Below are 19,357 nucleotides of genomic sequence, written 5' to 3'. Positions count from 1 at the left end.
TATGATAGTATATTTAAGTGACCCTAAAAATTCCACCAGAGAACTCCTGAACCTGATAACCAACCAGCAAAGTGGCTGGATATAAAATTAACTCAAATGAGTAGCCTTCCTCTACTCAAAGGATAAACTGGCTGAGAAATAAAATAGGGAAACGACACCCTTCACAATAGTCACAAATAATATAAAATACCTTGGTGTGACTCTAACCAAGCAAGTGAAAGATCTGTATGACAAGAACTTCAAGTTTCTGAAGAAAGAATTCAAATAAGGTCTACTCGAAAAGGAGAACAGAAAGCCGAAACCCTTTAAGCCAAAGTGTAAATAGGGGACTTATTGGCTCATGACCTAGAGCAGTCCAGGGTTAGGCTTCAGGCGTTTCTGGTTAGATTAGTTTTTCATCATGTCATATTGCCATGACATGTTATATGCTGTCAGAATCACCAAGTCTTGTGTCTGTGACTCACTCAGACCCAGGAAGACAGCATAAGACTCTGATCCAGCTTTGTTAGCAAATTCTAAGTGGTCATTAGCAGGGAATTAATTTCAAAAACTTGTGTCCAGGAACTATGACATGGTGGGAAACCTTTGGTGCTCTGAAATCCCACACAAATCACTTAAAATTAATGGGAGGGGTCATTCCTTGGCTGAAAATGTCTCCACAGTCCTTGTTGACATGCTCCGATGGTGCCATAGCTGAGGCCACTGGTTTTTTTGTTTGTTTGTTTTGTTTTGTTTTTTTGAGTTAGCAGAAAATTATTGAACCTGAAGACATCTGATGTCTTGTGGTGCATGTCAGACCCAGGATGGATTCTGGCTATTGTGGGCTGCCTGATCGAGCCATGGGCATCAGGAGCTACAGTCTTCATCCACCACCTCCCTCGGTTCGACCCCAACGTCATTGTAGAGGTAAGAAGAACCACTTCCTGGAATCAAAACCCTCTCATGGAAAATGTATGTTCTCCAAAGCTGGCCCCAGCTGAGAACGCTTCAGTTTAACCCAAGAAGGCTGCTTAATTAAAATGAACCTATTTCTGAGCTTCTCACCATGTGAGACACTGAGTCAGAGTCAGGGTATCAGGATCAGATCATAATGTGAGCTGGAATAGATGCATCTTTCTGGGCTATTCCTCAAATTTATGGATCATACTTTATGGGTAGAAACCCCATAATATGGATGTTGAGAAACTAAAACAATGAGGCTAAGTCCAAATCCCTGGATCCTGGCTTTTCTAGGGCCATGTAGCAGGTGTGAGTATGTGGGAGTGAGGGGGTAGGATATTACTCATTATAATAAAGTGTTCAAAAATAAGGCCTCAGATTATGACAAGCCTAGTTTTTTATTCCATCTTTGCTATTGATTAGCATTTTAGTCATCAGTCATAGCCTTGGCTCCCTTATCTGTCAAGTAGACTTCTGAAATACACTTTTATTTGTTGCTTGACAATATCATACATGTATACAATGTATTTTGGTCAAATCCATCCCTCATTGCCTTTCCTCCAATGTCTTTCACCACTTCTTACTTTCAGCCATGTGTACTCATTTTTTCTTTTCCCTCTTTCAAATGTCTTTATCTGTTGGCATATACTTTTTTATTTTTTTATTTTTTTATTTGATATATTTTTTTGTTTACATTTCAAATGATTTCCCATTTTCAGCCCCCCCCCCCGTACTCATGTTTTTAACCCACTGAATCCGATTATTCCTGCCAGTGTATATACAGTTGCAGGACCATTGCTACAGAGACTCAAAGCTGGTCAGAATGTAGAGAATAGAAATATCATGATGTCTTCAGTCCTAAATAGAGCATCTATATCACACACACACACACACACACACACACACACACACATACACACACACATACACACTGCTCAGAAATCATCCTGGAAGAGAAGATGTCTAGCTTCTTAATTGCCTTCTATTATGGTGATAAAACACCATGACCAAAAGGAACTTAGAGAGGAAAGGGTTTCTTTGGATTACACATTCTATGCACAATCCACCATGAAAGGTGGGGAAGAAACTCAAGTTAGGAACTTGGAGGCAGAAACTGAAGCAGAGACCATGCAGGGGCACTGCTTACTGGCTTGTTCCCCTGGCTTTTTCAGCCTGCTGTATTTTACAACTCAAAACCACATGCTCAGGTTTGGAACCACCTATAGTGTTCTGGACCCTCCTATATCAATCACTAATCAAGAAAATGCCCTTGCAGACTTGCCTATGGCCCAACCTTGTAGAGACATTTTTTCAACTGAGATTCCCTCTTTCCAAATATCCTTAACCTGTGTCAAGCTGACAAAAATCTAACCAAGTATGACTGAAAGAGCCAGAGGTTGTGGAAGACTACTGGGAAAACCATACCCAATAACTTATAAGCTAATAACCTTTAACCAAGGCATGCAGAACATAGTAAACTTAAACCTTTAAGACTGCTCAGAAATAAAGAGGTAGTGACCACACACATTTAAAATAAACAAAAAACATTTTCTTATTTTATCCAGTTTTAATTTCAAGGGAGGAACACTTGGCTACCTGTTGAATCCACTTCTCATGGGAACAGAAGTTTTCGTAGCAGGATTAGCCATCAGCTTTCTTACCAGAGAAACTGATAAGCTCCTGGTGTCCCTTTAAGAGCAGCTTGTACTGACAATCAAGCAGCCTCCTGCTTGCTGTCACCTTGATTCGCTTCCAGAAGTGGGCCTTTTCCCCAGCAGTGTTCAGATCCTTGCTGCAGGTGCAGGACTTTTAAGAGCAGCACTAGTTTAGAAATTCCTGTGTTGAGTTAAGACTGAGTTAAGGGTGTACAGCAAGCAGATTAAGCTTGGCTCATGTCTTTGTTGTTCACTTATCCTGCTCCCACTGTTTGGGGTATTCAATTGTGGCAGGGGTTTTGCCTTGTCTAATATTCATGTTCTAATCTATCTACAAGGATGGTACTTGTCTAACATTCATGTCTTAGCTTGCCAACCAAGATGTCAGTTACCTCTGTGCATGTATCTTTCTGCCAAGTAGAATGTCAGTTCCCAGGAAGGTCTTGAGAACTTAAACTTTACCAGACCACTACTCAAAATGGAAATCTTATTCCTAATAATTGCTTTAGTGGTACAGGTGTCTCTCTTCTGTTGGGGTCCATCCCAGGGGCAATTTACAAATGCTTATCCATAGGTTCAGGAAGTGCTGTTGGGTGGATAGTTTGGGTCCAAGCTTATTGTGGGTAACTATACAAAACAGTGCTACTGACTTCTATCATGATGAGTTCCCAAGGGCACAGAACATAACAGAATATGTAATCAATTTTGGCATTAAAAAGTTCCTAGTAACAGCAAAATATGAAAAATGTCCTTAGAATGCCAGGCAAGTCAGGTAACTACTACATAACAGGGTTGTTTCATATAGCACCTCACTGTGGCTGTGGCTGCAGGCTCAAGTCCTATGCAAGGTCAAGCCAGCCCAGAAATTCAAATAAACTTTTAAACAGTTATAGGCACATAAAATTGGGAGTTTTAATGAGATGATACAAGCAAAGTGCATAAATGGATTAGTCTTAAGGCTGCTTAAGGCTGGAACACTCCACTGTGGCAGTTACTGGGGTATTGAGAAGTTCGCCATGGTAGTTGAATCGCTGTGTGAACCCCATCCATGCACATTACTGCACTGGGAGCTTTTCATGGCATGACCTCCACTTTTTAGAGTCTGCCTCCATTACCCACAACTGTTTGCTTTCCTGTCTGCTGTAGTAATCGTTCATCTGGTAAACCTTTTCTACTGGGTCCTCAGTTTGTTAGTTCCACATCCTCAGTCCAGAAACATCTACATATTCTATACCCCTGTGCATAAAATCACCTTCCCATGACCCTGCTACACTTGAACCAACCCATCATTCCTTCCTTCATATCAGCTTCTCCACCGAACATTTTCAGCTTGATGCAAAAACCTCCATTTTATCCAGTCTACTCCCAAAGATCCTCAGTAAGGCTTTGGGATTTTTGTTTTACGGCCTTCCTCACAAATCTCTTCACTTCCAATTCTTCAGAAAACACAGTAATACACAGAGTTTTTGAAAGTCAGCCTTGGGTCCAATACTATCTCTCAAAGCTCATTCTCCCAAGTGTTCTTGCTGGTTGGTCAAACTCTCCTGCTCATCCTTTGAGTTCCTGTAAGTTCATCCACTGGACTATACTCTCTGCTTCCACACGTTATCTCTTCTTGTTGAGTCATCTTCATCCATTGCCAAATGACCTGCATCTGAGACATTGGTATACAAGCAGCCCTGAACCCAACAAGCCAAATCCTCCCTTTTCTGTATCATGTATCCCAGGTTTTCATATATTTAAAACTTGAATATCTGTACATTTGTATATCTGTACATTTACCCAGAAACCTTTGAGAGCTTAGCTACTTTGACTTATTTTCTACTTGGTATTATGAATTTTTTCTTATTTTTTATCATCTTCCATATATTACATACTGGGTATAGTTTACCTTCCCTCTCCTCCTACAACCTCTTCCCCATTCCTCCCCCCTCCCCCATGACCACAACTCCTCTGCCTCCACTCAGAAAAGAGCATGAACTCCCAGGGCCATCAACCAAACACGGCATAAGAAGTTCAATGAGTGTAAGCATATACTATCAAATCAAGGCTGAACAAGGCAGCCCAGAAGGAGTAAAAGGGTCCCACAAATAGGCAAAAGAGTTAGGGATAGCCCCTGCTCTCACTGTTAGAATTTCCACAAGAACACCAAGCTATTCAGCCATCACATGTATGCAGAGGACCCCTCTACAGGTTCCCTGATCTCTGTGAGTTTATATGAGTCCAAGTCAGTAGATTCTGTGGGCCTTGTCATCCTTGAGTGTCCCTGACCCCTCTAGTTCCTCTGCTCCTGCCTCCCACTTCTCCACAGGACTTCTCAAGCTCCACCTAATATGTGCCTGAAGTACTCTGAATCAGCTCCCATCAGTTACTGGATGAAGTCTCTCTGATTTCTCTGATGATGATTATGGTAGGTTCTTGTTCCAGAACACTCTGCAGGCAGGACAAACGGGAGGTCAAAGGTTTTGTGACTAGTTTGTTGTTGCAATCCCTCCACTTGAGGGCTTGCCTGGCTATAGATGATGACCAGTTCAGGCTCTGTGTCCCCAGTCACTAGGAGTCTTTTCTAGGGTTTCTCTCATAGATACCATGGAGTTTCCATTTCACTAGGTTTTCACCTCACCTCCAAAATGTACCCCAATTTCAGTCATTTCTCTCAATGTCTTCTCCCTGTGTCCCCCTCACCCAATTCCTTCTGTTCCCAGCTCCAACTACCCCTGTCCACCCAAGAAATCTATCTATTTTCCTTCCCAGGGATATCCTTGTGATCACCTTAATCCCTCCTTATTACTTAGCCTCTCTGGATCTGTGGACTGTAGCATGATTATTCTTTACAGCTAATATTCATGTATATGTGAATACATACCATGTTTGTCTTTCTGGGACTGGGTAACCTCACTCAGGATGATTTTTTTTTTCTAGTTTCATTCATTTGTCTACAAATTTCTTGTTATCATTGTTTTTTTTAAAAAAAATTATTACATGTTTGCTTTATTTACATTTCAAATGGTATCCCCTTTCCTTGTTAACCCTCTGAAAACCTTCTATCCATGTCAATGTCGTCTCAAAATCAGAGCAGCTGTGACTACCTGCACTTATGAGATCCTCGCATAACTGGAGTATTCACATTCCTTGGTAGAAGGAGTTGGGGAAAAGGCAAAGAGCCCTCCTTTAAATAAGAGCCGCATGTTCTCTCCTGGTCCTCCAAAGTCGCATAAAATCCTGTCCAGGAGGTGGAAGGGTAATTGAAGGAGTATTCCTTCTGTGTAACTTCAAGAGGTCACCATTCATCTACTGTAGGACTTCCCAGTTGATATAGCTTTTTAGAGGTCACTCACATTCCGGTAGGTAACCCCTCAACCATACCGGTAAGTACACTCATCACCAGCAATTCATCAAACCGAACTTGAATCTTTTGTGGGAGTGTGGGGAGTCTGTGCCATCTAAACACAATTTCTTCACATCTACCCAGAAAAAGTAACCCAATAAAGAGAAACAAATGAAGGTCAAAGATAGACTGAATTGCTAAGCTAGGGTTGAGTAGTTAGGTGAATTAATTCTCATATTTAAATGCATGATGGCCTTATCAGAATGCAACATCACTCTAAGTGTAGGGACATGAGTATTCTACTTTCCACTAAAACCTTTCCACTAAGTGAGTTACTGTCGCTGAGAGCCAAGGCCACTCAGAAGACAATGATTCAAAATGACTACATTAGGACCTTTTTTGGAGATTGGTGCCTAGTAGATGTTTACTATGTGTAGCCTCTGGCTATAAGTAATCTGACGTATCTCAGCACTCTGTCTCATCTACCTGAAGTAAGATCAGATACACACTGACTGCTGGTTGGGTGGGGCAGGGTGTGGGGATGGAGATGACAATGTTTATGATGAAGGCAGTGAGCACGGGTGTGGGTCATACTCAAATTTACAGAGAGGATATGAACATAAGACATTGCTGAAACAGACGTGAAAAGTTCAAACCTGATTGGTTCCATACAGGTACTGTTTGGAGTATACTGTCCCAAATATTAAACTTCAACTGTATCTCTTGTAATATATGACTATACTCACTCAAAGAGACACATGTTCTCTTTGATGTTCCTCACTCTTTTAGATTACCCTCAGTTCCAATCTGAAATTCTTTTTTGTAGTGTTTTATTATTTTTTATTTTTTATTAAACTAATAACATTTATTTTAAAATATACAACTCAGTATTGACATTAAGTCATCAAAATAATTTATAATAGTTAAATTCCTCTTATACATATTTTCTGGGGCTAAAAGTAATATGTACTCAACCAGTTTTTAAGTGGAACATTAAACATGATAGAAGTAGAAAAACATCTCTTATGAAGTCCTCTATGAAAGGAAATTGTGAAAAGTTCCTGATTAGACAGGAATAGTTCCATCTCCAAGGGAGAATACTCGGTGTAACTGTAACTTCATAGAATGAATTGGGCAGTGTTCCTTCTGTTCCTATCTTATGGAATAGTTTGAAAAATATTGGTATTAGGTCTTCTTTGAAGGTCTGATAGAATTCTGCACTAAACCCATCTGGTCCTTGGCTTTCTTTTGGTTGGGAGACTTTTAAAGACTGCTTTTATTCCTTTAGGGGTTATGGGACTGTTTAGATGGTTTATCTGATCCTGATTTAACTTTGACATTGGTATCTGTCTAGAAAATTGTCCATTTCATCCAGATTTTCCTGTTTTGATGAATATAGGCTTTTGTAGTAGGATCTGATGATTTTTTTTTAATTTCCTTAGTTTCTGTTGTTATATCTCGCTTTTCTGATTTTGTTAATTTGAATACTGTCTCTGTGCCCTCTGGTTAGTTTGGTTAAGGGTGTATCTATCTTGTTGATTTTCTCAAAGAACCAGCTCCTGGTTTTGTTGATTCTTTTTGTTTCTACTTGCTTGATTTCAACCCTGAGTTTGATTATTTCCTACAGTCTACTCTTCTTGGGTGTATTTGCTTCTTTTTGTTCTAGAGCTTTCAGATGTGCTGTCAACCTGCTAGTGTATGCTCTCCAGTTTCTTCTTGGAGGCATTAGAGCTATGCTCTTAGCACTGCTTTCATTGTATCCCATAACTTTGGGTATGTTTTGCCTTCATTTCCATTAAATTCTAAAAAGTCTTTAATTTATTTCTTTATTTCCTCCTTGGCCAAGTTATCATTGAATAGAGCATTGTTCAGTTTCCATGTGTATGTGGGCTTTCCCTGTTGTTGTTGTCATCGTCGTCATTGTTGTTGAAGACCAGCCTTAGTCTTCGGTAATCTGATGGGATACATGGGATTATTTCAATCATCTTATAACTGTTCAGACCTATTTTTTAAATGATTGTATGGTCAATTTTGGAGAAGGTACCATGAGGTGATATGAAGAAGGTATATTCTGTTGTTTTAGGATGAAATGTTCTATAGATACCCATTAAATCCATTTGGTCCGTAATTTCTGTTACTTTCTTTTTTTTAATTTTTTTATTCGATATATTTTATTTACGTTTCAAATGATTTCCCCTTTTCTGTTACTTTCAATGTGTCTCTGTTTAGTTTGTTTCCATGATCTGTCCTTTGATGAGAGTGGGATGTTACAGTCCCCCACTATTATTGTGTGAGGCACAATGTATGTTTTGAGCTTTAGTAAAGTTTCTTTTATGATGTGGGTATTCTTGCATTTGGGGCATAGATGTTTAGAATTGAGACCTCTCTTGGTGGATTTTCCCCTTGATGAGTATGAAGTGTCCTTCCTCGTCACATTTGATAAATTTTGGTTGAAGTTGCGTTTATTCAATATTATAATGGCTACTCCAGCTTGGTTCTTGGGACCATTTACCTGGAAAATTGTTTTCCAGCTGTTTACTCTGAGGTAGTCTCTTTCTTTGACACTGAGGTGCATTTCCTGTGTGCAACAAAATGTTGGGTGCTGTTTACATATCCAGTCTGTTAGTCTGTGTCTTTTTATTGGGGAATTGAGTCCATTGATGTTAAGAGATATTAAGGAAAAGTGTTTGCTGTTTCCTGTTATTTTTTTATGTTATTTTTATGTTTGTGTGGCTATCTTCTTTTAGGCTTGTTGAAAGAAGATTACTTATTTGAATTTTCTAGGGTGTAGTTTCCTTTCTTATGTTGGTGTTTTCCATCTATTATCGTTTGTAGGGCTGGATTTGTGGGATGATATTGTGTAAATATCTTTTTGTCGTGGAATATTTTGGGTTCTCCTTCTATGTTAATTGAGAATTTTGCTGGATAAAGTGGCCTTGGCTGGCATTTGTGTTCTCTTAGGGTCTGTATAACATTTGCCCAGGATCTTCTAGCTTTCATAGTCTCTGGCAAAACATCTGGTATAATTCTGATAGGTCTGCCTTTATATATTACTTGACCTTTTCCCTTACTGCTTTTAATAATCTTTCTTTGTTTTGAGCATTTGGTATTTTGACTATTATATGATGGGAGGAATTTCTTTTCTGGTCCAATCTATTTGGAGTTCTGTAGGTCATCTCTTTCTTTAGGTTACAGAAGTTTTATTCTATAATTTTGTTGAAGAAATTTATTGGCCCTTTAAGTTGAGAATCTTTGCTTTCTTCTATACCTATGATCCTTAGGTTTGGTCTTCTCATTGTGTCCTAGATTTCCTGGATGTCTTGTGTTAAGAGCTTCTTGCATTTTGCATTTTCTTTGACTGTTGAGTCAGTGTTTTCTATGGTATCTTCTGCCCCTGAGAGTCTCTCTTCTATCTCTTGTATCCTGTTGGTGATGCTTGCATCTTTTACTCCTGATTGCTTTTCTAAGTTTTCTATCTCCAGGATGGTCTCCCTTTGTAATTTGTTTTTATTGTTTCTGTTTCCATTTTTAGACTCTGGATGTTTTGTTCAATTTCTTCACCTGTTTGATTATGTTTTCCTGAAATTCTTTAAGGGATTTTTGTGTTTCCTCTTTAAGGGTTTCTAGCTGTTTACCTGTGTTCTCCTGTATTCCTTTAAGGGAGGTATTTATGTCCTTCTTAAAGTCCTCTATCGTCATCATGAGATGTGATTTTTAAATCAGAGTCTTGCTTTTCTGGTGTGTTGAGGTATCCAGGGCTCACTGTGGTGGCAGAACTGGGTTCAGATGATGCCAAGTAGCCTCGGTTTCTGTTACTTATGTTCTTTCCATTTCTTCTCACCATCTGGTTATCTCTTGTGTTAGCTGATCTTGAATGTGGCTTGTCCCTCCTACAAGCCTGTGTGACATAACTCTGGGAGATCAGTTCTCTCTGAGAGGAATTTGGGTATGGACAGCTATGGCACAGGGTCAACTCTGGGGTGCAGACCAAAACCAGAAGGATACTGTTCCTGGATGTTTCTTGGTCCCTGTGTCCTGATGGCTCAGGGCAGGTCCCTCTTGGGCCAGGAATTTAAGCAGAAGTGTTGTCTTATCTGTGCCCACAGGCTTGTTCACACTCCTGGGAGACCAGCTCTCTCCCAGCAGTGTTTGGGTATGGAGCACTGTGCCACCAGATCATCTCTGGGTGCAAATGGAAACCAAAACCGGAAGGATTCTGTCCCAGGCTGCTTCTCTGTTCCTGTGTTCTGAGGGCTCCAGGAGGGTCCCTCAAAGCAGAAGTGGTAGTCTTACCTGTGCACACAGGCTTGTCCACATACCTGGGAGCCCTGCTCCCTCCCAGCAGTATTTGGGTAAGAAACCCTGTGGCACAGGATCAGTTCCAGGCACACACAGAAACCAGAAGCCTTTTTGCATGGTTTTCCCAGAGAAAATCCAATCAATTTCCAGTCATTCAGGACTTCTTCAACTTTTGAAATAAACCTTTCTCATTCTGAGGCTGTGGTGACATTTGTGATCTCTAACACTTCAGACTTGGGCTCACTGTCTGCTACCATCTTGTGAAGTTGAGCATCCCAATCTGAAATTCTTATGACCCTGTCTCTAATGAGTAACAATGAGAACTGAATACAACCTCAGGCTTCTGGCTCCAATCTTAGTCTTCCTGTATATACCTCTTGTTCTTTACTCTGCATCTAAAATGGTGTTATTCTGCTTTGCCAAAGGTCTTCTTAGTTCCTGAGACTTTCTCCCTGTAAACCCTCCAATCTTCTTGAGCATCCTCAGCTCTGTCTGTAGATATAGTGTTCATGTCATAATATCCTCCCAGTGCAACCTCCTCCATTAGCTCCTTGTAGCACCCTACCAATCTATTGCCCTCTGCTGTGTACTTGACAGAAGTCTACATTCTCTCATGACATCTACCAACTGCCACCTTATCATGCATGTCTTTTTAAAATCTCCTCTGTTAGTATCTACCCTTTATACTATCAGGAACATTGATTTGCTTTTTTTTTTTTTTTTTTTTTGCATCTGCCCTGCCTTGAATAAAATCCACATAAAGTATGCCTGTATTAAAGGAATTAACTAAAAAAGAAGTAGCTCTGCCTGGAGGAGAGATCATAACCTAAGTTTTAATCACTGGTGGATATTTTAAACCTTATCTACAAAAGTAAAATTCCTTATCTCTTCATTTGCAGGTACTGTTCAAATACCCCATCACTCAAACTCTTGCTGCCCCAGCTGTGTATCGAATGGTTCTTCAGCAGAAAATCTCCAAGTATGTAGCACTAGCTTGTAACTGCAATCTTTGGGTAGGTTTTTAATGCTACTGCTGTGCCAAGGTTTGTAAGTTTTTTGGTTTTGATTCTTAAATGATGTGTGTGTGTGTGTGTGTGTGTGTGTGTGTGTGTGTGTGTCTGTGTCTGTGTCTGTGTGTTAATAATTATCAGTTGAATTAGTAAGATCAACACCTGGGCCTTTAGCCTACACCTTTATAGATTTATTCACTTGTATGTGGGTTTATTATTTTTGACATACAAAAGCAAAAATACAAAATTGCCTATGGTGAAAATTTACAAATTTATGAACTATTAAAAATGCCTGTGCAATCACTCAATCACTCACATGTGTCAGAGAAAATAGGACACCGTCACTGTCTCAGAGACTTCTATGTGCCTCTTTGTGTCCCCTAGATAAAATGACTGTCTATTTTCTTGGCTGTAAGAAATATTCCTAAGAAAATGGGTCTGCTTTTCATGCTTTCAACTTTTAAATATACAATCATGCATTATTCTGTGGCATCTGAATTCATTTTCCAACATCATGTGTTTACAATATATTTATGTTATATAGTTTTGTGATTAATTTGTCTTCATTGCTATATAAGTATCACAATTTCTTTTATCATCCTTCCATTAATGGAGATGTGGTTAGCTTTTGACTGGGGGATATCAGTAACCAATACTGCACTTACCTGTGGTACTTGAAACCCAAGTACAGATAAATGTTTTCTTTTATTTTTTTAAAGATTTATTTATTTATTATTTATATGAGTATATTGCAGCTGTCTTCAGACACACACTGAAAGAGTGCATTGGATCCCATTACAGACGGTTGTGAGCCACAATGTGGTTGCTGGGAATTGAACTCAGAACCTCTGGAAGAGCAGTCAGTACTTTTAACTGCTGAGCTATCTCACCAGCTTGATAAATATGTTTTCTGATGTTTTTATAGGGTACAGGTTCCTAGGTCATGCTACAAACAATTTCTTCCAAAGTATTGAACCAAGTATTAAACCAGAGTGTGCTCTTTCTGTCAAGACTGAAGGATTTCCCTTGTTCCACATAATTTTCACATCTGCTCCTGTCAGTTAAATTTTGCAACCCAACAGATGTGAAGTGTTAGCTATCATATTATAGTTTTATTTTTAGTCTTCTCTGTTTGAGGTTGGTCCTTGGCTAACTTGAAATCTGCCCTTTAAAAGAACTGGATATGTACATATAGTCTAGAAACTCTGATATCAGTACCTCTCTAACCCCAACAGGTAGGTAGCTAGGCTCCAAACTTAGCCAACTAAATCAAACCTCAGTCATTTCCCTCCCGTTTTCTTCAAATAATACAATTTTGCCTACTGTCTGGAGACATTCCTTGAGGAAAATGGGAGAGAGATCATACCTCATGATACCCATAAAGTAAAACCTACCTAAAACTCTGCCCTGAAATCCCTACTTTCTGGATTTCTCATCTCTCTGTCTCTCTGTCTCTGCCTCTGTCTCTCTCTGTCTCTCTGTCTCTCTGTCTCTGTCTCTCTCTCTCTCTCTATCTGTCTCCCCCCCTCGCTCTGCTGTTTCATTTTCATATTTTTCTACAGTTGACCCAACCTGCCTTGATGTCCTACTCAAACCTTTTCTAGCCCTGATTTTCAACACTCACCCAGAAATGGAAAGGCCCTCCATGAGCACAGCCCATCCTCACAGAAGGCAGTATAGTTAGTTCTGCTATACCCGAGCTTCCCTTAGGGTCTCTTTTCTTAGCATTTATGATTTATAAACTTGTCCCTCTGGACACATAGGAAGATTTTCTAGGGTGGCTTCTTATGAGTCTTGTGAGTTCTTGTCTCCCTCTTGTTACATTAACATCCAAACTTAACAAAAACATCAGTGATATGACCCAACATCTTCCCCATCACTCACTCACCCTCTGCCAGAAACATTAACAGGGATTTACAGAGAGAAATGGCATCTGTCTTGCTGTGACCATCAGCAAAGTGACAGAAAGTAGATTTTAAAATGAGAAAGCAGACAGATGAATGATCAGAATGACAAAGATATATGCTCAATGCTTTGTATTTCCTGCAAAGCATCCATGGCTTGACATATTTGCCTTCCCTTAAGTCTCAGGTTCCCCACCCTGGAGCATTGCACTACTGGTGGGGAGAGCCTACTGCCTGAGGAGTCTGAGCAGTGGAAGAAAAGGACAGGCCTCCTCATCCACGAGGTCTATGGACAGTCAGAAATGGTATGTGAACAGGCCCCTTCTCTACCATTTCAGTGGGCTCAGCTACAAAGCCAGTGAGGCAATGTAACCCAATGTGTGCTGATGTTTTCCTTGTGCACAGGACCACTGAAAGCCAACAGGGGAGGGGATTGGGGGCTCAAAGATAAGTTATGCCAAATTCTCAGAAAGAAAATGTTTAGCTCATCAACCCATTAAGAGGCTGATAAGCTGAAAGCTGTTAGGCAAAACCTAGGAAGACCCTTTGACACTGTCCCTGAGACTGTTAACCCAGGGGTGCCCCATGGGGTACTGGGATAACAGAGACCACTGTCAGCAAACCCTCAAAGCCTAGAGCAGTCACATGAAGAGGTGGTTGAGAGCTGGTTTTTCAAAGTTCGTGTCTGGGTGTTAAGGAGGGAAGGCAGTTTAAACTGAGATTATAGTAGTAGTAGATGAGAACATAAAGAGTTTCTGTATATGTCACATATACACAATCATACAGTCATGCACACATACACATGCACACATTCAATGATATCCCAGAGTGTTACTGAGTTAGCAGATGGTCAGGGCATTTACAGTACCACGTACCTTGTGAAACTCAAGGACTCCATTAGTGGTAATCTCCCCAGACATTTGTTATTAAAGTCTAATGACTAGATGAAGCCACTTTCTACTATTCCTCTAGCTAATAAGGTCTGCTATTCCAGGGCCTATAATACATTGAATAGTTTAGATCTTGGTCACATACTTGTCTGCTGTTTTTACCAAAACAAACAGTGCATGTAGCACAGATCCAGCCCATGCTGGGAATAGCAAGTGTCCTTTCAATAGAGCTGGGTCAATGTCTTGAACCTAAATCCTACTCTCAACAATGGTCTCTATCGGAGGTCATACGTGTGACTCTGCTTTGGTCAACCTTGGTCTTCTTTTGTGCACAGGGCATCGGCTGCGCCATCCTCCGGGACATGAAGATGAAGCGAGGCTCCATAGGGAAAGCCATTTTACCCTTCGACATGCAGGTCTGGTCTTAGGGTGCTCATGGGGAGCACTTTATAGCTCACTGGGGTTGGGATCATGTGTGATGGCCGGTGGTAGAGCCAGCCACACCATCACCCGAGTCATCCTACTCCTTGCTGCCTGTTTTCCCTGATGTCTATGGAAACTTCGGGTGAGAGTTACTTTGGATACTAATGCAGGTCACTTGACGGAGAGATGCAGCACACATAGTGCATGAGAAAAACAAAAATAATTCCCTCAGGTGACACTGTTTTCCAGTTTGGAGACATGGCAGTAACATCTACATTCTCATGAAACAAAGATTCCCTTGTCTTGGGTTCCATATTGGCTGATTTCAAAGAATTTGAGATTTTTATTCTATTTCCTGATAGTTTCTCCATGAGTAGGTCCCTATAACACTAGTGTGTTATAGTGAGCCAAGCAGTGGCGCAGAGGGGCTGGACGAGTCCCACACTGTGGGATTCACAGGCTTCTTATTCCAGATCATCGATGAAAAGGGCAACATTCTCCCACCCAACACTGAAGGATACATTGGCATCAGGATCAAGCCCACCAGGCCTCTAGGCCTCTTCACGGAATATGAGGTAACATGACCACCTGGCTCAGCCTCAAGAACATGTGCAGGTAGCTCTGTACCCTGAGACTTCTTTGAGTCATCTTCTCTTCACTCTAGCCTAACACAGTCCATGTTAACTACATTTATCTAAGCTCTCAGCATATTGTCACAATCCTTCTCTCCAACATTTGTGATTTAAGAGCTAAATTATGGGGTAGAAAGATTCACCTCAGAGTCACCAGACTTAGCCTCCAATAAGCCCAGCTATCTCTTCTCAGAGGGAAAACTGAAGTGTTGCACATCTTACCCATGCCAAATGATCAGTGCAGGCCAAAGACCTGCATCTTTTAGGTGTCATGCCCTAAATTAGATATTGGGGGACTATAGAAAGCTGGGTTGAACTGAAAGAAAACCTGCTGAAGTTGCTGATCAAGCAAACTGACCATTCTAGTGAGTGGTGATCCCAAGAGGGGATTCTTGGGCTTCAAGACAGACCATGAAAGGGTGACCAGACTCTGAAACTAATCTCAGGATTCATCCCCTTTCTCCACACAGTCCTCAGCTGACTTTATGACCGTCTTCGCACCACAACCTCAGAGAGCGGTTCCTGTGGGTGTGTTTATAAATCCCAAGTAATTGCAATAAGCAGTTATGAGAGCCACATATACATGCATATCCATGATTCCCAAACTTAGATATTATATATTATTTATAACATATAGTGTGTGTGTGTGTATGTGTGTGTGTGTGTGAAGTTTTTTTTCTCCCTCTTAGAGTTTTGTTTCTGAGAATTAAGACTAAGACCCACATAGTTGTTTTGATAACCATATTGCATAACTCAATGCCCCCTGGAGGCCACAATATGAGGACTCCTCCAATGAGACTTGGCTTTTTATTGTTTGTTCTGAAGTAAAATAGAAGATAAAGCTCATTCCACCATTTTCCAATGTGCACCCCTCACCTCTGTCTCCAGAAAATCTACACCGTCCAACTCTGTAGCAGAAGCACAGCATTGCCCAGTGCTTATCCCTTACCCCAGCATCCAATCAGCTCTCATCTGCTTTCTGACTTTGTGAATTTGCCTATTTTTGATCATTTATATCCATGCAATCATGTGACATGGCTTGTTTCACTTCCCTCGTGTTTGGAAGCTTTATCTGCTGTAATGTATTTGAACCCCACCCCATCCCTCCCTCTCCTTCTGAGCCTCTAGCACTGTTTCTTTGGTGACCTTGGAATGTCCTACAAGTCCCTTACACTCTGTTCGCTTTGCTACCTTTCTCTCTGTGCGTCTCTGTGTCTGTCTGTCTCTGTCTCTGTCTCTGTGTCTCTCAGGACTTTTTTTCAGTTGCTGTATTTTCAGTTCCTTGTTTTTAACCTTTCTGGTGAAATTTTTAATTCGGTTGTTTTCCCATATTTTTTCTTTATCCATAGTATGTGTGTTAAGCTATCACCTTGTAGCCCACACATATGTTCAACTATTATGAGTCAAGAAAGAAACTAGAGAGTGTGGAGCAAAGGACTGAGTGGACTTATAGAATGCCTTGGGAAGAATCACCTGGCAGTGGTACTGCTCTACAGGCTGGCTGCTATAGTAGAGGGATAAGGAATCATGTCCGAAATCAAATTTCATAACATATGTAGCATACGTGCACACACACACACACACACACGTAAAAACCACAAGAAATCTGAGAGAGGTCAGAGAATGGATCAATGTCCATATCCTGATTGGAATATTGAACAATAGTTTTGAAAGACATTACCATTGGAGGAAACTAAATAAAGGGCCTATTGGATTTCTTGGTATTGTTTGTTATTTTAATTATTGTTTTTACTTTATATTGTTTTGTATTGTCATAAAAAAAGCTTAAGTTATGAAGCGCCTGCCTCATAGGACTCCTGTGATGGTCACAGTAGGTGGCCCTTGGCGAAGGGAATTCACTACTGCTGCTGCTCTTCCCAGCTGCCCTAGTACTGAACACACTGAGTGTACAGCTCCGAATGGAAGCTTTGTTCTGGCAGAGAGTTGCATAAAAGCAAGAAGCTATTTTTTAAATACAAGCTGAATGGTGCTCACAGATGGAGCTGCAACCCACAGTGCTTGGCCTTGTCTGGGGGCCATGTGCAGAATCCAAACTCAGACATGACCCCAAAGCTCAACTCTAAGCTCTCTACCTTCAACACAGGCACTTTGCTGTCTTTGCAGAATAGCCCAGAGAAGACATCGGAAGTGGAGTGCGGGAGCTTTTACAATAGTGGGGATAGAGCGACTATGGATGAAGATGGCTACATTTGGTTCTTGGGGAGAGGCGATGATGTCATCAATGCTTCCGGGTAGGTGTGGCTGGCCCTGGGCTGGTTTTTGACAATCTCAAATGCCTCATGGCACCTTGCCTGCCTGATACTCCTCCATGCCTTGGTGATGGGACCCTCAGTCTGACTCTGAACAGAGCCATACCTGGGATGTCCTAATACCTGGGTACCTAGACACCTCCACCATCCACCCTGCAGTCAAAATAATAAAAATGAAGTTCAAGGAGGGGGAGACATTACATAGTTATGAGGAGGAGCCAAGATTGTAGTATAGTCACACTGGCCTGTATCTCCCGGTACTCAGAAGATTGAGGCAGATTCCCAAATCAAAAGCTGCCTGGGCAATACAGTGATTTTTAAGGCCAACCTAGGAAACTTCCTAAGACCCTATCTATCTCAAAATTTTAAAGAAGGGCTGGGGATAGCCTTCAGTAATAAAGAACATGCCATCCATGTGAGAGGGCCTAAATTACATACCTAGTACCTTGGGAGAGAGAATGGATAGGAAGGGAGGGGGAAAACTAAAGACCAAAATGATAAAGTTGCATGCTGAGATACACAGCATTTACTAGGCCACTAGTAAATGAGGATCCCAGGGTCTCTGGTGCTGAGAGAAGCTACTTTAAGAGCTCCACAAGAAGCTATCACTCTGTCACCTCCCTTACCAGAAGCACAAAGTGAGCTATCCCCAGGAACATCTGAGCCATGTAGTTTTAATACCAAATGACCTGTCTTCTTATTTTGGGTCCAAAATACTACTTGCCAGTCTACAACCTTCACCCCTTGGTGTCAAGTGCTCATGTAAGCCTCAAAGAACAAGGCATAAGGGATGGTTCTCTGCAACCCTGGCATACGCTCAGAACTATTGCTTCTCTAGGTACCGAATCGGACCTGCAGAGGTGGAGAATGCCTTGCTGGAGCACCCGGCTGTGGCAGAGTCTGCGGTGGTGAGCAGCCCAGACAAGGAGAGAGGAGAGGTAAGGAGGTCACCAAAGCCTTTTGCTGCATGCAGGAGCTTGAGACACAGAGGTCAGGAGATTTCCAAGGCCTAAGCACACCCTGAGAACCTAGGATGGAACTCAGGCCACTGGTGTTCATGTACACTTAAGCACAGACAGTGTGGTCTGAAAAAGGCTGAGATTGAATGAGCTGCCCTGTGGTAAATCATTTCACCCTCAGGTAACCCATATCCTGAGGCTGAAGATGTGGCAAAAGTAGTAGTAAGTACATCAAAACCCAGTGCTCCAGAGACTCACCTCACATTCTCGGGATAGGGAAGAAAGGTGCAGGCAGTCTAAGTAACTTGCCTAAGTCCTGGAGCGAATGAGGGGGGAGAGAGAGAAGTGCCACTGTGCATCTAAAATGCACACTCTAGACCTGTGAATAATTCGGCGGGTATTCCTCCCTGTCGATGTTATAAAATATCCTAACAAAAAGCAACTGAGGGGAAAGGGGGTTTATTTTGCTTCTCAGTTATAGTCCATCTTTGCAGAGAAGTCACAGTAGTGTGGTACACATGTGCATATGCATGCATACATACATACATACATACATACATACACACACATGCATACTAATGTGAGTTTTAGAACAGGCATTCATTGGCTCAACAATGTCTAGTGAACTGGGACTTGTGTAAATAAGTGTGTAAGTGGGCATATAGCTAATAGTGTAAAACAAAAATCATCACAATATTGCTAATAACAGCCACTGCTGTTTTAATTTATTATGATGATTATTATTGCCCATTGAGTTCTGGAGAACAGTGTACATAGTAAATGCATATTGATATCAATAATGGTGATGGTAGAAAGAACAAATTTAAATAGGTCACATGTTTCAAACATACTTTGTGTTCTCATGGACCCTTAATAAAATCTCTGTTAGGAATGAACTTCTGTTGTACATATTTCACAAAGAAAGAAGTTAAGGGTAAGAGAAACCAGGTGTTTTTCCAACACATGCAATGGGAATGGGGAGGACGGGGATTTGAACCTGGTTCCTACACATAACCCCTAGTCTCAAACATCAACTCAAGCCTACAGC

The 19,357-nt window shown here is 41.1% G+C and overlaps 1 protein-coding gene across 1 annotated transcript in view; it reads left to right on the top strand.

Moving 5' to 3' along the window:
* Acsm1 (acyl-CoA synthetase medium chain family member 1) overlaps positions 1-19,357 on the top strand; it is a 32,165-nt gene that overhangs the window by 11,555 nt on the left and 1,253 nt on the right. The window contains exons 5-11 of the mRNA XM_052175073.1: positions 747-906; positions 11,121-11,200; positions 13,317-13,440; positions 14,361-14,441; positions 14,922-15,023; positions 17,205-17,332; positions 18,189-18,288. Coding sequence (XP_052031033.1) covers positions 747-906; positions 11,121-11,200; positions 13,317-13,440; positions 14,361-14,441; positions 14,922-15,023; positions 17,205-17,332; positions 18,189-18,288 — 775 coding nt within the window. The remainder of the gene's footprint in view (positions 1-746; positions 907-11,120; positions 11,201-13,316; positions 13,441-14,360; positions 14,442-14,921; positions 15,024-17,204; positions 17,333-18,188; positions 18,289-19,357) is intronic.

This window comes from Apodemus sylvaticus, chromosome 1 (genome assembly GCF_947179515.1).
Source record: "Apodemus sylvaticus chromosome 1, mApoSyl1.1, whole genome shotgun sequence".
NCBI lineage: Eukaryota > Metazoa > Chordata > Mammalia > Rodentia > Muridae > Apodemus > Apodemus sylvaticus.
Note: the sequence above shows the minus strand (reverse complement) of the source record. Positions and strands in the feature narration are given on the sequence as shown.